General features: G+C 46.0%; 1 protein-coding gene across 3 annotated transcripts in view; it reads left to right on the forward strand.

Moving 5' to 3' along the window:
• The window catches only part of LOC144479192 (signal peptide, CUB and EGF-like domain-containing protein 3), a 399,824-nt gene that overhangs the window by 317,895 nt on the left and 57,593 nt on the right, over nucleotides 1–24,336 (forward strand). For all 3 annotated transcript variants that reach the window (XM_078197827.1, XM_078197828.1, XM_078197829.1), the window contains one exon: nucleotides 17,073–17,189. In XM_078197827.1, the coding sequence (XP_078053953.1) occupies nucleotides 17,073–17,189 (117 nt within the window). The remainder of the gene's footprint in view (nucleotides 1–17,072; nucleotides 17,190–24,336) is intronic.

Below are 24,336 nucleotides of genomic sequence, written 5' to 3' on the forward strand. Positions count from 1 at the left end.
CAGACATAGCTAGGGTGTAGAGAAAGATCAACTTAATGCAAGGTAAGTCCATTCAAATGTCTGACAGCAGCAGGGAAGAAGCTGTTCTTGATTTGGTTGGTATGTGACCTCAGACTTTTGTATCTTTTTCCCGACGGAAGAAGGTGGAAGAGAGAATGTCCGGGGTGCGTGGGGTCCTTAATTATGTTGGCTGTTTTGCCGAGGCAGCAGGAAGTGTAGACAGAGTCAATGGATGGGAGGCTGGTTTGCATGATGGATTGGGCTACATTGACGACCTTTTGTAGTTCCTTGCGGTCTTGGGCAGAGCAAGAGCCATCCCAAGCTGTGATGCAACCAGAAAGAATGCTTTCTATGGTGCATCTGTAAAAGTTGGTGAGAGTCGTAGCTGACATGCCGAATTTCCTTAGTCTTCTGAGAAAGTGGAGGTGTTGGTGGGCTTTCTTAACTATAGTGTCAGCATGGGGGGGGCCAGGAGAGGTTGTTAGTGATCTGGACACCTATACTTGAAGCTCTCGACCCTTTCTACTTCGTCCCCGTTGATGTAGATAACGGCATGTTCTCCTTTACGCTTCCTGAAGTCGATGACAATCTCCTTCGTTTTTTTGACATTGAGGGAGAGATTATTGTTGCCGCACCAGTTCACCAGATTCTCTATCTCTTTCCTGTCTCTGTCTGAGTTTACCCTATCTCGGGTTTGCTGTGGGATTATTAATAGGGATTGGGTCACACTGAGGGGTTGGGAATATGGCACTGCTTATTAAGGGGGGGGCAATCAAAACTAGAACCCCCCTCTCTGTTTATGGGTGGGTGAAAGGAGAAATTGGAGCTGTTAAAATTAAATGCCCTCCTGTCCGTAACAGTAAAAGAAAACCATGTCTTAAATTTTTGGTGTCTGCCTTTTTTTAGTGACGGCACGCTTGTTTCTCAAGGCAGAGGCTCTTGGCTACAAATCCCACTCCAAGACTTGAGCACCAAATCTAGGCAGCCATGTCAGTGCAGTACTGAGAGAATGCTGCAATGTCAAAGGGGCTGTAGTTCAGAGAAAACATTAAACATTAGGGTGGCACGGTAGCACAGTGGTTAGCACTGCTGCTTCACAGCTCCAGGGACCTGGGTTCGATTCCCGGCTCGGGTCACTGTCTGTGTGGAGTTTGCACATTCTCCCTGTGTCTGCATGGGTTTCCTCCGGGTGCTCCGGTTTCCTCCCACAGTCCAAAGATGTGCGGGTTAGGTTGCTTGGCCATGCTAAATTGTCCCTTAGTGTCCCGGGATGCGTAGATTAGAGGGATTAGTGGGTAAATATGATGGTTAGAGGGATTAGCAGGTAAATATGTAGGGATATGGGGATAGGGCCTGGGTGGGATTGTTGTCGGTGCAGACTCGATGGGCCAAATGGCCTCTTTCTGCACTGTAGGGTTTCTATGGTTCTATGGGCGGCACGGTGGCACAATGGTTAGCACTGCTGCCTCACAGCGCCAGGGACCTGGGTTTGAATCCCGGCTTGGGTCACTGTCTGTGTGGAGTTTGCACGCTCTCCCCGTGTCTGCGTGGGTTTCTTCCGGGTGCTCCAGTTTCCTCCCACAGTTCAAAGATGTGCGGGTTAGGTGGATTGGCCATGCTAAGTTCGCCCTCAGTGAACCCGAACAGGCGCCAGAGTGTGGCGACTAGGGGATTTTCACAGTAACTTCATTACTATATAAATGTAAACCAACTTGTGACTAATAAATAAACTTTACTTTGAACATCTGTCTTTCCAAGTAGATGTCACAAACCTCAGGGCACCATTCGACCAGCAGGAGAATGCCCCTGTGTCTGAACTATCTTTTTTTGCCCTGTCTCTCTTCAATCATTCTTTCTATCTAACTTTGTGTTTCTGCCTTGGCCTGTTGTGCGTTTTGGCCCCTAATCCACCGTGAATAGTCGCTCGCTCCCTTGCTCCAAGGTCACTCCCCCAACATCCGAGACAAAAGCTCATATTCCATAAGGTTTGAAGCAGCAGTATTTAATGATGTGCTTTTGACATAAAGAGTCTTTCTAAGATCTGAAAGATAATGTTGTCCACATGTTGACTAACCTGTTGCTGCAACCTGTGCTGCTTCGAGCAGCTTGTCCACTTTACATCTTTCAATAATTAATCTCTGGTTTGAATTCAAATCCATGAGGTGAAAAGCTTTGCCTTTTAATTGTACTCGAATAAGTCACATCCAGTACCCTGGATACTTGTGCCTAAATCGTCCAGTCCTGCCCCACCCGCCTACCGTGGGAACCATCGCGGGCGGGACGCTAAATATAACGGACAAGCCAGAGGTCCGTTGACTTGGGCTGGAAATTGTGGGTCCCGGGGCTTTGAGACTGGAAAACTCTGCCCTTTTTCACTAATTTTCCAAGGATAAGCGCCAATGCCCAGTCAACACTGATTCACAGAATCATAGAATCCCTACAGTTCAGAAGGAGGCCATTCGGTCCATCGAGTCTGCACGACTCTCCGACAGAGTATCTGACCCAGGCACGACCATAAGATACAGGAGCAGAATTAGGCCATTCGGCCCATCGAAGCTGCTCCGCCATTCAATAATGGCTGATATGTGGTTGGTGCAGACTCGATGGGCCGAATGGCCTCCTTCTGCACTGTAGGGATTCTATGATATAATTCTCATCCCCATTCTCCTGCCTTCTCCCCATAATCCTTGATCCCCTTATTGATCAAGAACCTATCTATCCCTTCACCCTGTAACCCCACACATTTCCCATGGCTAATCCTCCAACCTACACACCCTGGGCCACTCGGAGCAATTTAGCACGGCCAATCCACCTAACCTGCACATCTTTGGACTCTGGGAGGAAACTCACGCAGACACAGGGAGAACGTGCAAACTCCACACAGACAGTCACGCAAGGCTGAAATCAAACTCGGGTCCCTGGCACTGAGGCAGCAGTGCTAACCACTGTGCCACCATGCCACCCCTTCATTCTAACCACTGTGCCACCCATGCCACCCCTTCATTCATACACTACATTCACATCTTGTATTTCATTCACATTGCTTCAGAACAAACCAGGAATGTGGAAACATAGAACAGGAACTGGAATCAGGAATATGCCAGTAGCACTTTTGAAGTGAGAAGCTTATGACTGCGGGCCGCACTCATGGACATAAGAACATAGACTGGGCTGATATTTCGGTGCAGTGCGGGGGGAGTGCTGCACTGTCAGAGGTGGTGTCTTTCAGATAATGTTCAAGCGCAGGACAGCAAAGTTTCAACATTGTTCCTTTGCACAACAGTTGGAGTATTGTGGATTGGTGGGTAGTGGCAATATCACTGGCCTAGTAATCCAGAGGCCCAGGTTAATGCTGTGGAGACACAGGTTCAAATCCCACCATGGGAGCTGGTGGGATTTAAATTCAATTAATAAATCTGGAATTATAAAGCTAGTCTCAGTAATGGTGACCACAAAACTATCATCGATTATTGTAATGTTTCCCAGGTTCACTAATGTCCTTTAAGGAAGGGAATCTGCTGTACTTACCTGGTCTGGCCTACATGTGACTCCAGACTCACAGCAACACGTTTGATCCTTAGCTGCCCTCTGAAATGGCTGAGCAAGATACTCAGTTCAATGGCGATGGGCAACAAATGCTGGCATTGCCAGCGATGCCCACATCCCATGGGAAAATTTCTTTAAAAGTTCTGGCAATCTTGTTATTGGAAAGATATGCAGGCCATGCAGCAACGCTCATGAGAATAGATGGCGCTTTTGTGAGATTCACCTGTACAGTACTAGCAACGCAAAGCTGTAGTTCTGAAGAATTGCTGGTTTCTTCACAGAGATGGTTAAGAGGAGGAGTGAAGGAGGCAGGAGGGGTTGAGAGTTGGTGCCATGGGCATGCTTAATAAAGATCTTCAAAAATTCTGAGAAAGCAGAGAACAACGCAGGGTAGGAGCGGTGACTCAATGAGAAGGGGACATCGACTCAACATTATCATTAGATCAAAGGAAGAAATCCAAAGACAATCTTTTGGAGTTATTCCAACAGATAATATTTTGCCAACATGGTTATTGAGACAAGAGAAATATATCATTTGGAACAGAAATGAGCAATTCATTTGAAAGGCAGAACATAATAGAATTAAGAATACAGGAATATGGAATTAAAACAGTGGCTTTAGTTAAGGAGCTGGCTCCAGTGAAGACACAAGCAGCGCAAGAGCTTCATCCTGCACAGAAACTGTTATGATTCAATGAATCTGAACACTTTATATCCAGTTATGAGTACTGCACAGATTGACATAATCCTTGTAAAGTTCCTTCAGCAATTCAAGTCTAAATTTATTTTGTGATCAGTGCTGGTCCACAACACTAAATGCCCATTAGGGCAGCACTGTGGCACAATGGTTGGCGCTGCTGCCACACAGCACCAGGGACCCAGGTTCAATTCCAACCTCAGATCACTGACTGTGTGGAGTTTGCACGTTCTCCCTGTGTCTGTGTGGGTTTCCTCCGGGTGCTCCGGTTTCCTCCCACGCTGCAAAGACATGCAGGTTAGGTCGATTGGCCCTGCTAAATTGCTCCTTAGTGTCAGGGGGACTAGCAGGGTAATTGTGTGGGGTTATGGGGATAGGGCCTGTGTGGAATCGTTCTCGGTGTAGGCTCGATGGGCCAAATGGCCTCCTTCTGCACTGTGGTGATTCTGTAATTAATTTTGCATCATTGGCACTTTTACCTCCTGCCCTGGTTACACTTTCAACTGGAAGCCAAGAGTGTTCCAAACTAGCGCACAGGTCTAACCAGTGCTGATCCAGAGCATATGAGGCAACAAGGATAACTGGCAAAGTAGATCGAAAATCCCCATTGGCACTTCAGCAAAGGAGGTTCAGTCAGCTGATGCGATATATGACCAAATACAAAAGACTGGACGAGGACCCATTCTCAGCTGGTCCAGTTGTCACCGACAGGAACACAGTCGGAGTTCTTGTGGCATGGGGAACAGAGGTGGGTAGGGTTGGGGGCGGAGGGGAGCTCGAAGACGCCAAGAGGTCACAGATAGATACACTTTGAGACAATTTGTCACTGGATTGCATGCCAGCAAAGAAAGACTTGGCAATGCAACGTTCCTTCAAGACGCCACCCCATTCAAAACAAGGGAGTTCTGCCCTCATATCGATGAAACCTGTGGAGGTCCTTGCAGTCAGCAGCAGCGGAGAGGAATGTGAAGCACAGACAAGACAACAAGGGATTGTGATGCCACGTTTGGAGTCGGGTCTGTCACGCTGACCGGAGTTTAACCTTACTGTAATCTCACGTTTGTTGCAGTCGAGGCAAGATCCCTCGAGGATTACACCTTGATAAAATATTGCGGGCTCATTGTGCATTCAGGCAGGCCAATCAGGTTGGACTGTGTAAACAGCTCAAGCCTCAACAAAGAGGCTTCATCAGAAAGCTTGGCATCGTGGAACGTCTTGCTGCGCTAATTAAATAGCGATTTGTGATGGACTGGTTGGATGGTGGCCATGCTTTGCTCAAGGAAGACTGAACAGCTCAAATTTAACCATTCTCATTTACGCATAAATACTTTGATGTGTTCCGTGTGAAGTAGCCTGATTTTCTTCATGGAATGTGAAGCTGCCCAGTTTCAGGAGAATTGTTTGATTTTATGTGGGATTGTGTGCTGAATGCCCAGGGGGCAGGGAGGGGGTGTTCAACGCTTTAGTTTAATGATATGAAGTGAACTTTGGAACAGAACATCTCAATATGATGTACTTCTCTACACGGCCTCTAACTCTGTTCAAAGTACTCGTGGAGGTTTGGCTTTTCCAAAAGGCTCCCCTGAACCCTGCCCCGTGCTGCGGGAGGGACAGTTACAGAGCGACTTTCTGTTACTCCTTTCCATGCAGCCATCCTCCGGGTGTGCTGCTCGACAATGTGAGGCATCGCGATGCCTACTCCTGCTCAGACCCGAGGAGAGAAGGTCTCTTCTGTGCACTGAGTAGCAAAATCAGGAATCTCTGCCTAAATGATTTTGTTACATAGAAAGCAGTGGACTTTGAAACCGCCCCAACACCATATTCGCATGGGAATACGCACATTTTCCAATAGGCCTCACTGACATTAACCAGAGACCATGGGCAGAATTTCAAGGTCCTCCATTGGTAGGTTTGCAGAGTGGGGGGGCCTGTAGGATTCACCAGGGGGCTTCCCTCCACCCACTTACCCGTCCCTGACTTGACTGCAATTTTAAGGGGTGGGGGGGGAGGGGTGGGGGCAAGACTGAGGGGCCCCGTGTGTCCTCACCCGAATTGAGGTCCTTAAGCAGCCAATTAATGACCACTCCCCTCCCCAATCTCAGTTTGAGGCCAGGGGAAGGGGTTAAGGGACAGGAGGAGTCCTGTAAGTCACTATGCTGAGGTTTCAGGCTGGGTGGGGGGAGCGATCCTCCAATATTGGTTTCCTTTTTGAGGTCAGGCGCCCATCAGCATGTGGACCTGGGCTTTGGAATGTGCCAGTCCACAACACCTGGTTGTAGACAGCTCTTTGCATTGGGATAGTCATCGAATTAAATAATTAAAGCACCAAAAATGAAGGACTGTTTCGACAGCTTTATTTGCATGGATTCATATATTGGTAACATGATATCACAGCCCCGTCAGCGTTAACAAGCTGAAGGACTGATGCTGCAGTTTGTCATGAGTTGTTGCAGCACTGTCTGAACAGAACGGATTACCAACTAACCTCTCACCTTCTTTCCACACCAACCGGCCAAAACAGTTAGAAGTACTCCTGGAATAATATTATATTGGGACTACTTGCAGTGCTGACATATTGCAGAGTTTTTTTTTTAGGTAGTGAAATGGGAATGGCCTGTAATGGGAGTGCGGTGTTGCTGTTTAATACATGGGATCAGCACATTCATTTGCTGTGTGAAAAAATTCCTATCTAAGCTTTTGGGGAAAAGGGGGTGATTATCGGGGCAGTAACTCCTTCTATTATCCAGGCCACTTTATGTGTCTTTCAGCCAAGACCAGTCGAAACAGGCACGCACTTAAGGTGAGGGGGGGGGGAAGTTCAAAGGAGATGTAAGGGGCAAGTTTTTTATGCAGAGAGTGGTAGGTGTCTGCCTGCCAGGCGTGGTAGTGGAGGCAGATACTATAGGGGCGTTTAAGGGGCTTTTAGATAAGCACATGAATATGCAAGGAATAGAGGGATATGGGCCAAGAGCAGGCAGAAGGGGTTAGTTTAATTTGGTGTCATGTTCAGCAAGAACACTGTGGGCCGAAGGGCCTGTTCCTGTGCTGTACTGTTCTATGTTCATACAGTCCTTCAGGCCTGGTCCACCATTAGATGTGGTCATGGCTGACCTTTAACCTCAACAACCCTTTCCTGCCCACTCCTTATATTGCTCGGTCCCCTGGGAGGCCAGAGATCTGTCTATTTCTATCTTAAATGTGTTCAATGATGGGGCATCCACAGGCCTGTGGGGTAGTGAATTCCAAAGATTCACAACCCTCTGAGAGAAGAAGTTTCCTCTCATCTCAATCCTAAATGTTCAGCCCTTTCTCCTGAGACTGGGCCCCCACATTCTAGATTACCCAGCCAGGGGAAACAACCTCTCAGTGTAGTATGTCATGTCAAGCCCATTCAAGATCTTGTAGGTTTCAATGAGATCATCTCCCATTCTCCTACGCCCCAGAGAGTCTGGACCCAGTTTACTCAGCCTCTCATCATAGGACAGCCCTCTCATCCCAAGATGTTTCATAACCCGTAGAGTACTTCTGAAGTGTAGCCACTGTTGTAAGGTAGAAAATCAGAATAAAGATACTTTACAGTGCAAATCTTACTTCATTTCAAATGCAGTAATGACTGAAAACTAAGAGTCAACCTCTTGTAGGATATCAAGGTGAAGAAGGGGCAAAAGTAAGTTATAAAGTTTGAATTTGCACCATTTCAAACTATCTATAGCCATAACACTGGATTGGATGATTCCTAACTTAGGCTGGAATGTTCTAGCCATTCACGCCAGCAGGATTTTCTCATCCCGTTGTAGGAACGGAGATTTGGCCGGTCGCCAAATTCCCCAACTTTGCTGCAGCGGGAGCGTGGCATGAAGAGCTGGTAAGATCGCACCCTGAAAATCTCAGCCTGAACTGACCTGTGATCGTTGCTCTTTGGGGCTGGTTAAAGTGGGGTTAGAGCTGTTGATCCAGAAGGAACTCTTCAAATGTAGTCAATAAAGACATAACAAAACTTACTCATAAATCAAAGGAAGGGTTTAACAAAGAAACTTCATTACTCCAAGCTTGAGGCCTCACCCTGGGCCAGTCCAAGTCCCCACGATTCCGAACAGGTTCTTATTTATACTGAGTCAGCTGGTCAGGTGATCATCACATCCTTCTGTCATTGGTTACATGGTTTACTGGGTCAGCTGACCCTTGCAGCTTGTTACCATTGGTCACACCTCAACAGATCCAATGTTATCCCTGGATATATTCTAACAAGAGATGGGTTTGTAAGTAGTCAGATGGATGGGAGGGGGATTGACCCTTGCACTAATGTTGTCCCTTAATGCGGATTGAACTGTGTTATCTACTGGTGGCAATCTGTACTGGTGATGCTCCAACTGTACGGTCTATCCCCTCCCCACCGAACGGCCTGCACACCGGGCAGAGGGGAGAAAATGTAAGGGGAAAATTGACCACCGATTGGGAAAAAAATGCAGGAAATCACTTTTTTTGTAGCTATTCTAGTGCAGGACGGATTTAAGAGTTTTAAAAAAAAACTACAAAGGACGCGGCGTGCTTGACTGGTTCACATTAATAAGGATCTAAATGATGTATGGTCTGTTATATCGCATTTAATAATTGTCATCATGCAAAGCAGTCAAGCAGCGCACAGACTCATTCCACACACTCCATGCCCAAGCTGTTTAATTGTGCGCTTGTGGTAAACACTCATCTGGGAGATATATGGGCTTCATGGGGAAACATGTATTATCTCAAACTGTAATCAAACCAGAATGTATTTCTGTGATCTCTGACTCTACTTTGTCTACTGATATAGTTGAGATCCTTATCTCATAAAAACACAAAACATTAACTCTACGACTCGGTTTACATGGGTGAGCTGGAATTAATTTAAGGCAATATGTTCCAAACTGTTTTTCAAAGAGCCATTTTTTCTTTAAAAAAAAATGACTTGTTCGTAACCTTCCTGCACCGTTTCGAATATCAGTCACAGGAATTCTACATTTTAAATATCATGGAAGATATTAATGCAACATCACCTGACATCCACATGTCCAGAAAATTTCCAGAAAATTCATGCTCACTCAAAGATTGCTGTTGGGATTGGATTATTTTTGCGTCCTTATTATAGCCTGGGGCTATTGAGAGTTTCGGCTAAGATCCTTGTTTGACCTCATTTCCCAAATTTTTCTATCTTCTTTTCAAAAATCTTTTTCCCTCACCCCCTATTTCACTTTCTGTTTTCTGACATTTCGTCTCTAATCACAGCTCGCCTCGCTTTGGGGTTGGGACTTTTTTCTTCTTCTGTTATTAAGCACAGCAGTGAGTTCTCAACAGAGAACTTTCACTAATGCTGTATGGTCTGGTTTCCATTGCATTGTCTTCCATTCTTTATTCTTATTCATTCATGGGACATGGGCTGGCCAGCATTTATTACCCATCCCTAGATGCTCTTGGAGGGCAGTTGAGAGTTAACCACATTGCTGTGGTTCTGGAGTCACATGTAGGCCAGACCAGGTAAGGATGGCAGATTTCCGTCCCTAAAGGACATTAGTGAACCAGATGGGTTTTTCCGACAATGGTTTCATCGTCATCAGTAGATTCTTAATTCCAGATTTTTTTTATTGAATTCAAATTCCACCATCTGCCATGGCGGGATTCGAACCCGGGTCCCCAGAACATTAGCAGAGTTTCTGCATTAATAGTCTAGCGATAATACCACTAGGCCATCACCTCCCCCTATTCTTATGCTACTGAGTTGAAGCAAGAAGCATGTCAGTAACTATTGGCACAATGCTGATGGCATGTATCCAGGAACTCTCATCAAGGGGGTGGTCTTACCATCGCGCCCTGCCAACTGATGGGCCGGGCGAGCCAGTAAGATCGCGAGAGAGCCGAGAAATCAGTTTCACGCCCGATTCCTCGCCTCTCAAAATCTTACTGGCATTATTTTTTAGTTTATTTATCAGTGTCACAAATAAGCTTACATTAACACTGCAATGAAGTAACTGTGAAAATCCCCTAATCGCCACACTCCAGTGTTTGGCTACACTGAGGGAGAATTTAGCATAGCCACTGCACCTAACCAGCACATCTTTCGGACAGTGGGAGGAAAACAGAGCCTCCCTAAGGAAACCCACGCAGACACGGGGAGAATGTGCAGACTCCGCACGGACAGTGACCCAAGCTGGGAATCGAATCCGGGTCCCTGGTGCTGTGAGGCAGCAGTGCTAACCACTGTACCACCCAAACGGGATATCCGGTGCAAACAGCCTCGTGCCCATTTCCGGCAAGAGGCTGAATAAATTATTTAAATTTAACATGATTAGTGAGCCCGGGCCTCACTTGTCCTGGCACGCTTGCCTCCGTGGCCTCGCCAGGAGAGGTTCTATCAGGTGAGAATCATAGCTGGTCCCCACCAACTGGGACCAGACATGATGGCCTCGCCACTGCCCAGCCTTGCCAGTGAAGTTCAAAGGAGTACCAAGCACTATGTTTTGCACCAGAGTTGCCGGAACATTCTCCATCGTAACGTTCACACTCACATTCGCACACACAGACAAGGGCAATTTAGCGTGGCACCCCACCTAACCTGCACATCTTGGGACTGTGGGAGGAAACCGGAGCATCCAGAGGAAACCCACGCAGATACGGGGAGAATGTGCAAACTCCACACGGACAGTCACCCGAGGCTGGACTCGAACCCGGGTCCCTGGTGCTGTGAGACAGCCGTGATAACCATTGTGCACCCGAAAGTGCCCATTTTGAATCGATACTCACTCCATTCCATTCCAAAGTTTGCTCTAACCCCTGACCTTAAGGTTTTTGGGCACCGAGTAGTTGTATTTCATCCAAGCCAATTGTCTAAATAAAAACCATGCATTGTTTGTGCAGTTTAATGGCTTAAAAGGGGAAAATATTGCACAGTATCATGTTCTCAGCTACTGTTCCATTGCCCTGTGTAATTCTTTGGCTCAAATCATTTGGCCTTGCTACTTCTCCATCTCCTCTCAACAATTCCCAAAAAGCCCTTCTCTTTGACCATGCATTTCACTCCCTGTTTGCCTCCGTGCTCCCTGCAAAATTTCCAACTCCTTCTGCTCATTATCCATCACTCTCTTCCTTGCTCGGACCTTGAGATGTTTCTCTGTACAGAGAACACTGTACAGGTGCCGGCACTGCTGCCCCCCTCGTGCTGGGATCCTGACCCAAGATATCACAGTTTCTATTTTCACTCCAGTTAACCACGGTGCAGTGGGAATTTTCCCGTCCCGTCACCGGAATCGTGGCGCAAAGGTCCATTGATCTCAGACGGGATTCTCCGGTTTCAGGGCGAGCGCGCCCGGGAGAATCCCACCCAGTTTGTTGGTTTCGCGGCATTTTTTGTGGTTCGCCAGCTTTTAATGGAAAGATCCATCCTGCTGACAAGGGGATTCATTACGAGAGCATCAAAGTTTCGAAAGAAGTTTACGGGGAATTAAATGGGGGGAAAAGAAAAATAATCAAATCCATGTCAAAGATGCTGAAAATGCCAGCAGTGAGGTTTGATTAAACTCAGCTCCATGTGATCATTCTGTGCTTCTCATTAATATTGATAGCGTTACACTCCCACAGCATCAGACATCATAAGGTATTTTATGTAGGAAAACAGATGAATGAAATGAAAGCCAGTGCCCTGTTGTAATATGAGTACATCCTGAGGGACACATGTTCCACTTCATTAAAACTAGGGAGGGTGTTTTTTTAACCCAAATCCAAACATGCATTTAACTCATATGAGCAGAATATCTTTATAAGGACGGGTGACAGCAGATTTACCACTGTTCAATTGAAGGAAATTAGTCAGCAACCAAATGTAGGCATTTAGTAAGAGATAAAGCTATGTATGTACACATGTATGTACACATGTATGAACATGTATGTACACAATGTACAGGACCCATTCGCAACATCAAGTACTCCTACGCCAGATACAGCTTTGCAAAATGAAATCTTCTCCGACAACGTGTTTCAGGCATTTCCACTCATTTCCCTTACTCCTGCAGTGAGACATTTTCCACCTTCGAGGGCGGGTATCTCTGTGCTCGTGCTGAGCTGGCCAGTTTCACTTATTGGGCATTGCTGCAATGCAATGCAACACAAACCAGCCTCCCATCCATTGACTCTGTCTACACTTCCCGCTGCCTCGGCAAAGCAGCCAGCATAATTAAGGACCCCACGCACCCCAGACAAAACGAAGGAGATTGTCATCAACTTCAGGAAGCATAAAAGAGAACATGCCCCTGTCTACATCAACGGGAACGAAGTAGAAAGGGTCGAGAGCTTCACTTTTTAGGTGTCCAGTTCACCAACAACCTGTCCTGGTCCCCCATGCCGACACTATAGTTAAGAAAGCCCACCAACACCTCTACTTTCTCAGAAGACGAAGGAAGTTTGGCATGTCAGCTATGACTCTCACCAACTTTTGCACCATGGAAAGCATTCTTTCTGGTTGTATCACAGCTTGGTATGGCTTCTGCTCTGCCCAAGACCGCAAGAAACTACAGAAGATCGTGAATGTAGCCCAATCCATCACACAAACCAGCCTCCCATTCATTGACTCTGTCTACACTTTCTGCTGCCTCAGCAAAGCAGCCAGCATAATTAAGGATCCCACACACCCCGTACGTTCTCTCTTCCGCCTTCTTCCTTCGGGAAAAAGATACAAAAGTCTGAGGTCATGTCCCAACCGACTCAAGAACAGCTTCTTCCCTGCTGCTGTCAGACTTACCTTGCATTAAGTTGATCTTTCTCTACACCCTAGCTATGACTGTAACACTACATTCTGCACTCTCTCGTTTCCTTCTCTATGACCGGTATGTTTTTGTCTGTATAGCGGTCAAGAAACAATACTTTTCACTGTATGTTAATACATGTGACAATAATAAATCAAATCAAATCAAATCAATTCGCAGCCACCCGGAAGTGAATTGGAATTTCTCAAACCCATTTCACTTCCTTCATGCTTCATTCATCCACCAGAGAGAGAAAACCTCGTAACCTGGGTTTGGATGCAGGTCCCCGAGGAGAAAGGATAATTTATCATCTGAGCATTTTTTATTTACTGTTATGTCCATTCAAGAATTTGAATGTTACCGCAGGTGATTTGCTCCAAGTTCTGCATCCCGTAAGTGATGAATCATAGAATCCCTGCAGTGCAGAAGTCCATTCGGTCCATCGAGCCTGCACTGGCAACAATCCCACCCAGGCCTGTCCCTGTAACCCCACATATTTACCCTGCTAATCCCCTGATACTAAGGGTCAATTTAGCACGGCCAATCAATCTAACCTGCACATCTTTGGAGTGTGGGAGGAAACCGGGACACCCGGAGGAAACCCACGCAGACACGGGGAGAACGTGCAAAATCCACATAGGCAGTCACCTTTGGCCGGAATTGAACCCGGGTCCTTGACACTTTGAGGCAGCAGTGCTAACCACTGTGCCGCCCTTAAAGTGATAGTATTTTTCACTGTGTCTGCACAGGGGGTGGATGGGGGAGGGGGGGGGGCTACGCCATAGCTCCCATAAGCATTTTTATTTCATATTAGATAGAGGAGGCGATGGCCTAGCATATCGCTAGACTATTAATGCAGAAACTCTGCTAATGTTCTGGGGACCCGGGTTCGAATCCCATCATAGCAGATGGTAGAATTTGAATTCATAATATCTGGAATTAAGAAATTACTGATGACCATGAAACCATTGCCGATTGTCAGGAAAACCCACCTGGTTCACTAATGTCCTTTAGGGAAAGAAATCTGCCGTCCTTATCTGGTCTGGCCTACATGTGACTCCAGAGCTCCTCAATGTGGTTGACTCTCAACTGCCCTCTGAAATGGCCTAGCAAGCCACTCAGTTCAGGGGCAATTAGGGATGGGTAATAAATGAAGGCCCAGCCAGCGACGCCCACATCCCACGAATGAATATTTTAAAAAACAGATTGGAATCTGGCATCCTGGAGTATTTCAGTCTGTGTAGAAGGATTGTGTCTAGGTTCCTCAATTGTCCTGGATTTTCCATTGATCCTGGCTTCAGGAAGATCCATTAATAAATATACAATCTTATCAGCAACTTTTCATGAATATCTGAAAGGAAACAAATAATAAGGGAGAGAATACTGAGACTAATTTAAAGATCTCCTTTTAATTTGCTGTTCACCTTTTGAGCCAGAAATAGTTTGATGCTCTTTATTTCAATGAGGTTTGTTTTTCTGTAGTGACAAGGAATTTTGGCAGGCCTTGTCTCCTCCTGTGAGATAAGGGGCTGGATTTCATAAGTGGGGTCTCTCTCGTGAGTGACTTTTCAATGCGAGTCCCTGTGGTGAACCATCGTTGGTTCCCACTGGATAGTACTGAGCCAGGGTCTGGCCAGTACTACAAGTATGTACATATGTTGCTGTTGTGTTAGGGATGGGTTGTTCTACTTGTTGCTGTTGGGGTTAGGGTGGGGTTGTTACACCTTTGTATTGTAATATTGTGGTACATCCCAGTCAGGCTCCGCCTCCTGGGAGAGGTATAAAGGTCCCTGCTCTGGCTGGGACCCCTCAGTCTGGGATCATGTATATAATTGGTAGTTGCTTTGTTACAGCAAATAAAAGCCTTTATTTCCTGAGCATCAAGCCTCGTGTATGATAACGCGCATCAGTCCCCTAACTGGGCAGCAGGTCAGTTTGGCGACCAATTCTAATGCTGAGGGTCCCAAAGGAGGTGGGAGCTGTCAGCTTGGCACCAGTGGCTAAGGTAGAGGGCAGCCATTTTGGGGGCTGCTGCTGACTTGCAGAATTAAGTCAGGGCTCGTGTGTTCACGGGAATGAAAGAGGCCATGAAGGAGAAATGAAGGCCTAGCACTGGCACTGGTAGGTCAATGAACAAGCAGTTTCAACACAAAGGGTGGGATTTTATGTCCCCTCCCACTGGGGGGGGGGGGGGGGAATGTTCCAGTCCCCCAAAGTCAACAGGGATTTAAATAGATTGCCAAATCTGCTGCAGGAAAACCTGCTGCGGCAGGGCCGGAAAGTCTCACCAAAAAACAGATACATTTTACGTGCCAAACTTGACAGTTGTGTACTAACATGCACAGTACGAAGTCTTTAACAAATTCTTCAAGGAACTATGTGGGCTGTTAATTTATGGCAAGCAGGTTTCCAGTTTTCTCCCCCCCATCCCCTCCATTACCCTTTGAAAATTGCCCCAGAGACATCAGGAATCCCAAGGTGACATCTGGGAGTGTGATTTTTGAAACTGCGCCTACACTGGGTCCCAATCCTGAGGCACTTTGAAAATCCTGACCATGGAATATGAGATCCATTCAACTGCTTTTGGCATCATTGACCCCTTTGTTCTAGAGCCATAGAGGTTTACAGCATGGAAACAGGCCCTTCGGCCCAACTTGTCCATGCCACCTCTTTTTTTTAACCACTAAGCTAGTCCCAATTGCCCACGTTTGGCCCATATCCCTCTATGCCCATCTCACCCGTGTAACTGTCCAAATGCTTTTTAAAATTGTACCCGCCTCTACTACCACCTCTGGCAGCTTGTTCGAAACACTCACCACCCTCTGTGTCCTGGCAGTGATGCTCCTTGATTTGATTTGATTTGATTTGATTTATTATTGTCACATGTATTAACATATAGTGAAAAGTATTGTTTCTTGCGCGCTATACAGACAAAACATACCGTTCATAGAGAAGGAAAGGAGAGAGTGCAGAATGTAGTGTTACAGTCATAGCTAGGGTGTAGAGAAAGATCAACTTAATGCAAAGTAAGCCCATTCAAAAGTCTGACAGCAGCAGGGGAGAAGCTGTTCTTGAGTCGGTTGGTACGTGACCTCAGACTTTTGTATCTTTTTCCCGAAGGAAGAAGGTGGGAGAGAGAATGTCCGGGGTGCATGGGGTCCTTAATTGTGCTGGCTGCTTTGCCAAGGCAGTGGGAAGTGTAGATAGAGTCAATGGATGGGGGGCTGGTTTGCGTGATGGATTGGGCTACATTCAAGACCTTTTGTAGTATCTTGCGGTCTTGGACGGAGCAGGAGCCATACCAAGCTGTGATACAATCAGAAAGAATGCTTTCTATGGTGCATCTGTAAAAGTTGGTGAGAGTCGTATCTGACATGCCAAATTTCCCTAGTCTTCTGAGAAAGTAGAGGCGTTGGTGGGCTTTTTTAACCATAGAGTTGGCATGGGGGGACCAGGACAGGTTGTTGGTGATCTGGACACCTAAAAACCTGAAGCTCTCAACCCTTTCTTCTTCGTCCTCATTGATGTAGACAGAAGCATGTTCTCCTCTACGCTTCCTGAGGTCGATGACTACCTCCTTCATTTTGTTGACATTGAGGGAGAGATTATTGTTGCCGCACCAGTTCACCAGATTCTCTATCTCATTCCTGTACTCTGTCTCGTCATTGATGCTTGGCTGAAGGTTTGGGAGCTGCGATGGAAGAATCTGAGTTGGGCCGAGGGAAGGTAGGGAGAGGGTTATTTAGCTGAAAGGAGAAGCAGGTTTAGATGTGCAGCTGCTTCAGGCATTGGCAACAAGAGAAATAGTTTCCATTTTTGTGTCGTGCTATATTCAGCACTCAGTGCCCATTTTCCAGACCTTCAATGAACAAACGGTTGGTTTAGCATCTTTGAATCAATGGTAAGTCCTTTTTGCAATTTGTGCTTATTAGTAGATTCGATATTTGCTGCTCACATCTGCGATGTGTTTCTGGTTGTACACTAATCCTTTGCAACAATTTGGGATGTCCAGCCCAGACTTATGTGCTGTTCCGTGATTTATTTCTCTTTATTGTTTTTAGATATCGATGAATGCTCCTTTGACAGGACATGTGATCACATCTGTGTAAACTCCCCTGGCAGCTTCGAATGCTTTTGCCACAAAGGTTACACGTTATATGGCCTGACGCACTGTGGAGGTAGGTGGATCCTGTTAGTTTTTACTCCGTCGCGAGGGGACCGGGGATGAGTGAATTTGTACAAAAGGCAGTTTGGTAAATCTGAACCACTCTATGTTTATGTGAGGGGGTTCTATGGGATGAATTCTGTTAATTTGTGGCATCCCTTATCAGTGGCATTTTGGCAGTGACTCATCAACTCTGCACCGTACAGGATTTCTATTTTTCTTATTCATTCGTGGGATATGGGATTTATTGGTTTATCCATCCCTAATTGCCATCCAAAGATGTGCAGGATAGGTGGATTGGCTACGCTAAATTGCCCCTTAGTGGATGTGTGAGATGTGTAATTAGATGGATTAACCATGATAAGTGGGTGGGGTTACAGGGTTAGGGTGGGGAGAGGGCCTGGGTAAAATATTCTGGCAGAGAGTCAAAGCAGACATGATGGGCCGAATAGCCTCTTCTGCGCTGTAGGGATTCTGTGATTCATTTAAGAGTCAGACACCACATTGCTGTGGGCTTGGAATCGCAAGTCAGCCACACCAGGGAAGGGCAGCGGATTTCCTTCCCTCAAGGACATCAGTGAACCAGATGGGTTTTTAACCACAATCGACAATGGTTTCATGGTCATCATTAGATTTTCCATTCTATTGAATTCAAATTTCAGTAAACCTTGGAAATTTCCACAGCTCCCATGAGCATTTTCACAGTGGCACAATGGTTAGCACTGCTGCCTCACAGCGCCAGGGACCCGGGTTTGATTCTCGGCTTGGGTCACTATCTGTGTGGAGTTTGCACATTCTCCCCGTGTCTGCGTGGGTTTCCTCCAGGTGGACCAGTTTCCTCCCACTGTGCTGGATTGGCCATGCTAAATTGGCCCTTAGCGTCAGGAGGGACTAGCTAGGGTAAATGAATGGGGTTATGGGGATAGGGCCTGGGTGGGATTGTGGTCGGTGCAGACTCGATGGGCCGAATGGCTTCCTTCTGCACTTAGGATTCTGTGATTTCATATCATGTTGATTCTGAATACTTGACCAGAAATGAACAGACTGGAGTCTGGCATCCCAGACCATTCCAGTCTGTGTACAAGGATTACAATTTCACCATCACCCCTGGTGAGATTCACATCTGGCTCTCCCGGGCCTCTGGAATACTAATCCAGTGACAACACCGCTATGGCACCAGCTCCCCTGATGATGTGGCTGTGAGACAGGAGAAAGAGACTATATCCTGAGAAATGGTCCATCAACTGAATTTAGTGTTCCATGTGCAGAAAGCAGGACATTCGCACTATCCTATTGTACCTCACTACAAGCTGGATTACCCAAAAAAGAATACTGGCCCCTCGACTGAGCAGGAGTCGGAGGTCTCAACTGAGCCAAGTTAGCGCTTTAAGCTCTTCAAGGCTGTGTAACAGAACACTCTGGACCAATCACTTCACGTTTTTATTTCACGAACATACCCCTTCACACACACACAATTTGCATTTCTCACCCATCATTCTTTTAAAAATTCATTCGTGGGACACGGGCGTCGCTGGCTAGGCCAGCATTTATTGCCCATCCCTAGTTGCCCCTTGAGAAGGTGGTGGTGAGCTGCCTTCTTGAATCGCTGCAGTCCATGTTCTGTGGGTTGAACCACAATGCCGTTAGGGAGGAAATTCCAGGATTTTGACCCAGCGAAGGAACGGCGATATATTTCCAAGTCAGGATGGCAAGAGGCTTGGAGGGGAACTTGCAGGTGGTGGTGTTCCCATGTATCTGCTGCCCTTGTCCTTCTACATGGAAGTGGTCGTGGGTTTGGAAGGTGCTGCCTAAGGATCTTTGGTGAATTGCTGCAGTGCATCTTGTAGATAGTACACACTGCTGCTACTGAGTGGTGGAGGGATTGAATGTTTGTAGATGTGGTGCCAATCAAGCGGGCTCCACTTTTGGGCAGATTTACTTACCCCTGATAATGGTACTTTGAGCCCGAGAGAGATACATGACAGTGACCTAGGTCAGCCATTGACTTATTTGGGTATTTTCCCCTTTGAGAGAGTACCTGCTTTCCTCTCAGCATCTTCTGATGATACAGAACCATGCTGTCATGGGTCTTGCTTTGCAAAGCTACAAGTTTGCAGCAAACCCATGGGATATGACACTGATGTGCCAAGCCACCTCTCCCCACCCTCGTCACAGTTCTGAAAGGGGAATAAGGCAGAGTGGATAAAGGTGGTGACAGAAGCAGATTCAGCCGTACTTTTGCAAAGGAATTCAAAATTTATTTGGAATGGAAATATTAACAGAGCATAGAGAAAGCAGGAGAACAGTACCAACTGGATGTTCTTTTCAAAGGGGCAACATAGATATGCGGACTGAATGGCCTCTTGTGCTATATGATTCTGTGAGAGCCTTTTGTACCCAATTCAATCTCATGAACACATCAGTAAACTAATCCAGCTCAAACTGTCATCAATTTCTTAGTACTTATCATGAGATGTTTTTGTCCCATGTATAATCCTATCCTATTCTATTACTGTTAGAAAATTGTACTTTGCACCAAATTTTAGTCGGTTCCAAAGTTGGAGGAATATGAAAGAAAGTTGCTTCGCATTAATCAGCTTGCGATGGGTAGCATGAACTGTTCTTTAAAGTCTGGTTTGGTAACAGTTACCGTGTCTATTGTTCTCCTATAAATCCCCTGAAGGAATAAAGGTCAGAGTGTACCACTGTTCACGCCGGCGGGATTATCCCAGTCCCGCTGCAGTGAATGGAGAATTTGGCTGGGCATCAAATTCTCGCTGTAGCGGGAGCGTGGAGTGAGCGGCCGGGACGATCATGCCCGAAGAGTTCCATGGAAGTCGTGGTCCCATGTAGACATGGATGGGGAGCAGATTCCCATTCCTGTGGTACATCAGCAGAGCTACTGGGCTTTAACCACAACCCGGCAGTCTTTACCATTGTTTCCTGGCACCAGTGTTCTTGCCAATGCTCAGTGTTTGTTGTACTTGTCCTTTCAGCCAACTCACCGTTTATACACATGAGCTCCACACACACACAGCACAAGAGGCCAAGTGGCCCAAGTTCGTAGAATGTGATATGTTATCACGCCACTCCAATTCACAATCCTTGCAATCCAGTTAACACATGGGTTATGAGAAACACCTGGACATCCTTTGAAGCTCTTATCACCCTTTTAAAAGCAAAAATGTGGGAGTTTTTTTCTGCAGCTTAATTTGGAGAAACATTAAGTTTGCATTTTTCAGTTTAATGAGAGTGCTGAAGTATTTCAGAGTGTGCTAGCAGAGTGAAAGACTCCATTGTTCCGCTGTTTTGTTATGTGTTGTGGTGATCACTTTAAAATGAAAGACCCCAAGCTCAGCACTTTAATTTCTGCACTGTTTTTAAAATAAGTGGAATTTATATTGACCTTGAGTTTGGCATGCATGTCGAATGTTTAGGCTGCTATTGCTACAAGTGCTCAGAAGGTCTTTCAGCGACCATGTGACTGAAATGTTGATATTCGCTTCAAAATGGCTACCATGATGACCAAATAGCTGTGTGAAAGGCTTCCTTGTGTAGAACGGGACAACACGTTCTGCAGGTTTGAATACAATCAATCTTAGCAGGACAAATTGTGATGAGAATAGAAAGTGTACTTTAGAGGTTGTGGCAATGATTTAGTTCTGGCTAGACGGGCGGCAGGGTGGCACAGTGGTTAGCATTGCTGCCTCACAGGGACCCGGGTTCAATTTCCGGCTTGGGTCACTGTTTGTGTGGAGCTTGCACTGTCCGCGTGGGTTTCCTCCGGGTGCTCCGGTTCCCTCCCACAGTCCAAAGATGTGCAGGCCAGGTGGATTGGCCGTGCTAAAATTGCCCCTTAGTGTCAAGGGGAATTAGCTAGGGTAAATGCATGAGGCTGTGGGGATAGGGCCTGAGCGGGATTGTGGACGGTGCAGACTCGATGGGCCGAATGGCCTCCTTCTGCACTGTAGGGTTTCTATGATTCTAGACCCCTGCAGGCCAGTCCTTCACATATTGGAGACAAAGACTCTATCTTGTTCTTTGTTTTTATACTTCGAATACTGCAATAAATAATTTGTTAAAGAATGCTGCCAGTGATATTTGATAACCCCAGTGTTTCAGAACTTGTGGCTTTAAGATTAAGGCGCTTGTTTTAGGTGAGTGGAAATGCAGTTTGAGACTTGTAGGGGGAAGGTTCTCATCATTGGCAGCAGTGTTGTGTTTCTGCACCAGCTTCAGATAAGAAGAAGGTTTCTGCAAACACTGCCATGTGGAATTTGAACAAAGATCAAAATACATATTAACCACAGCAATGCACATTAAGGCAACAGTAGCCTTTTGATGACTGACGAAATTAAATCTGATATTCATACAAAACCCCTTGTCGTGTACATCAGCTTCGCCACAACATTCCCAACTTCTAACCCTTTAAGGACTAAAGGTCACGTATATTCTGAGAAATACATTGTTTATTGTTTACATTAAAAGACAAATAAGGTTGAATATGATAGAACTGAACTCAAACATAAACCGAGAAAATCAAATCCAGACGCACTAAAAGAATTATTTCCAGCTCATCCCCTTAATAATATTAGTGCTATAATCCTTGGCTCAGAAGATGTTGTGCAACATATAATTCAAATGATTAAATTTGCACTGTTGAGTTGTTGGAGCAGAAGAATGTTTCACAACATGGACTAGTTGAGCCAGCAACCATCACACCTCATAGCAGGGAGAAGAATCAGGGTCGCCTGAGTCTTTGTGACAGAGCCCCCATAGCTGTTGTGGGCAGAATGATGATCTTCTGCACTGCAGCCTTCCATTCAAATTCCACGCTATTCTTCCCAACTCTGCCCTCTCGACAAAAACATCTGAGTATTTCCAGCATTTTCTGTTTTTAGTTCAGATTTCTAGCATTTAAAGTTTATTTACTAGTGTCACAAGTAAGGCTTACATTAACACTGCAATGAAGTTACTGTGAAAATTCTCCTAGTTGCCACACTCCGGCGCCTGTTCGGGCACATTGAAGGAGAATTTAGCACGGCCAATGCACCTAACTGGCACGTCTTTTGGACCACGTGAAGAAACCGGAGCACCCGGAGGAAACATTCGCAGACACAGGGAGAACATGCAGACTCCACACAGACAGTGACCCAAGTCGGGAATCGAACCTGGGTCCCTGATGCTGTGAGGCAGCAGTGCTAACCACTGTGCTACCGTGCCATTGTTGTTGTACACTTATTCTTTCTGTCTGCGCCTACTTGCTGACGCTTTCTCTCTTCTCCCTCTGCCTCGTGCAAAATATTTGGTTAAAATCATGAAAGGTAAACAGCTTTTATGTTGCATCATTTTGCTTCATAAGAACATAAGAACCAGGAGCAGGAGTAGGCCATCTGGCCCCTCGAGCCTGCTCCGCCATTCTATAAGATCATGGCTAATCTTTTTTGTGGACTCAGCTCCACTTACCCACCCGTTCACCATAACCCTTAATTCCTTTACTGTTCAAAAATTTATCTATCCTTGCCTTAAAAACATTCAATGAGGTAGCCTCAGCTGGACAGGGAATTCCACAGATTCACAGCCCTTTGTGTGAAGAAGTTCCTCCTCAACTCAGCCCTAAATCTGCTTCCCCTTATTTTGAGGCCATGCTCCCTAGTTCTAATTTCACCTGCCAGTGGAAATAACTTCCCTGCTTCTATCTTATCTATTCCCTTCATAATCTTATATGTTTCTATAAGATCTCCCCTCATTCTTCTGAATTCCAATGAGTATAGCCCCAGTCTACTCAGTCTCTCCTCATAAGCCAACCCTCTCAACTCCGGAATCAAACTAGTGAAACTCCTCTGCACTCCCTCCAGTGCCAGTATATCCTTTCTCAAGTAAGGAGACCAAAACTGTACACAGTACTCCAGGTGTGGCCTCACCAGCACCTTATAGCACCAGCTGCAACATAACCTCGCTGTTTTTAAACTCCATCCCTCAAGCAATGAAGGACAAAATTCCATTTGATTCTTAATTACCTGCTGCACCTGCAAACCAACTCCTTGTGATTCCTGCACAAGGACACCCAGGTCCCTCTGCACAGCAGCATGCTGCAATTTTCTACCATTTAAATAATAGTCCATTTTGCTGTTATTCCGACCAAAATGGTTGACCTCACATTTACCAACATTGTACTCCATCTGCCAGACCCTCACCCACTCACTTAGACTATCTATATCCCTTTGCAGTCTTTCAGCATCCTCTGCACACTCATCTTCGTGTCATCTGTGAATTTTGACACACTACACTTGGTCCCCAACTCCAAATCGTCTATGTAAATCGTAAACAATTGCGGTTCCAACACTGATCCCTGAGGCACACCACTAGTCACTGATTGCCAACCAGAAAAACACCCATTTACCCCCACTCTTTGCTTTCTGTTAGTTAACCAATCCTCTATCCATGCAAATACATTACCCGTAACACCGTGCACCTTTATCTTATGTAGCAGTCTTTGGTGCGGCACCTTGTCAAATGCCTTCTGGAAATCCAGATACACCACATCCACAGGTTCCCCATTGTCCACTGCACATGTAATGTTCTCAAAGAATTCCACCAAATTCGTCAAACATGACTAATTTCCTTCATGAACCCATGCTGCATCTTACCAATGGGACAATTTATATCCAGATGTCTCGCTATTTCTTCCTTGATTTCTTCCTAAAACATTTGCTGTTTTCCAATCTGCGGGAACAACCCCAGAGTCCAGCGAATTTTGGTAAATTACCACTAGTGCAGTTGCTATTTCCCCCGCCATCTCTTTTAGTACTTGGGATGCATTCCATCAGGACCTCTCAATTCTCGTTCCATTCCAACCCTCTTTTCCGTAGGCAAGGTTTGACATGAAATTCAATGCACTCACACTCAATTTCCATTTATACAATCATAGAATCCCTACAGTGCAGAAGGAGGTCATTCAGCCCATCGAGCTTGAATGGACAACAATCCCATCCTATCCCCGTAACCCCACATATTTACCCTCCTGGTCCCCCTGACACTAAGGGGCAATTTAGCTTGGCCAGTCAACCTAACCCGCACAACTTTGGAAGGAAACTGGAGCACCCGGAGGAAACCCACGCAGACACGGGGAGAATGTGTAAACTCCACGTAGACAGTGA

The sequence above is a fragment of the Mustelus asterias genome, chromosome 25 (genome assembly GCF_964213995.1).
Source record: "Mustelus asterias chromosome 25, sMusAst1.hap1.1, whole genome shotgun sequence".
NCBI classification, from domain to species: domain Eukaryota; kingdom Metazoa; phylum Chordata; class Chondrichthyes; order Carcharhiniformes; family Triakidae; genus Mustelus; species Mustelus asterias.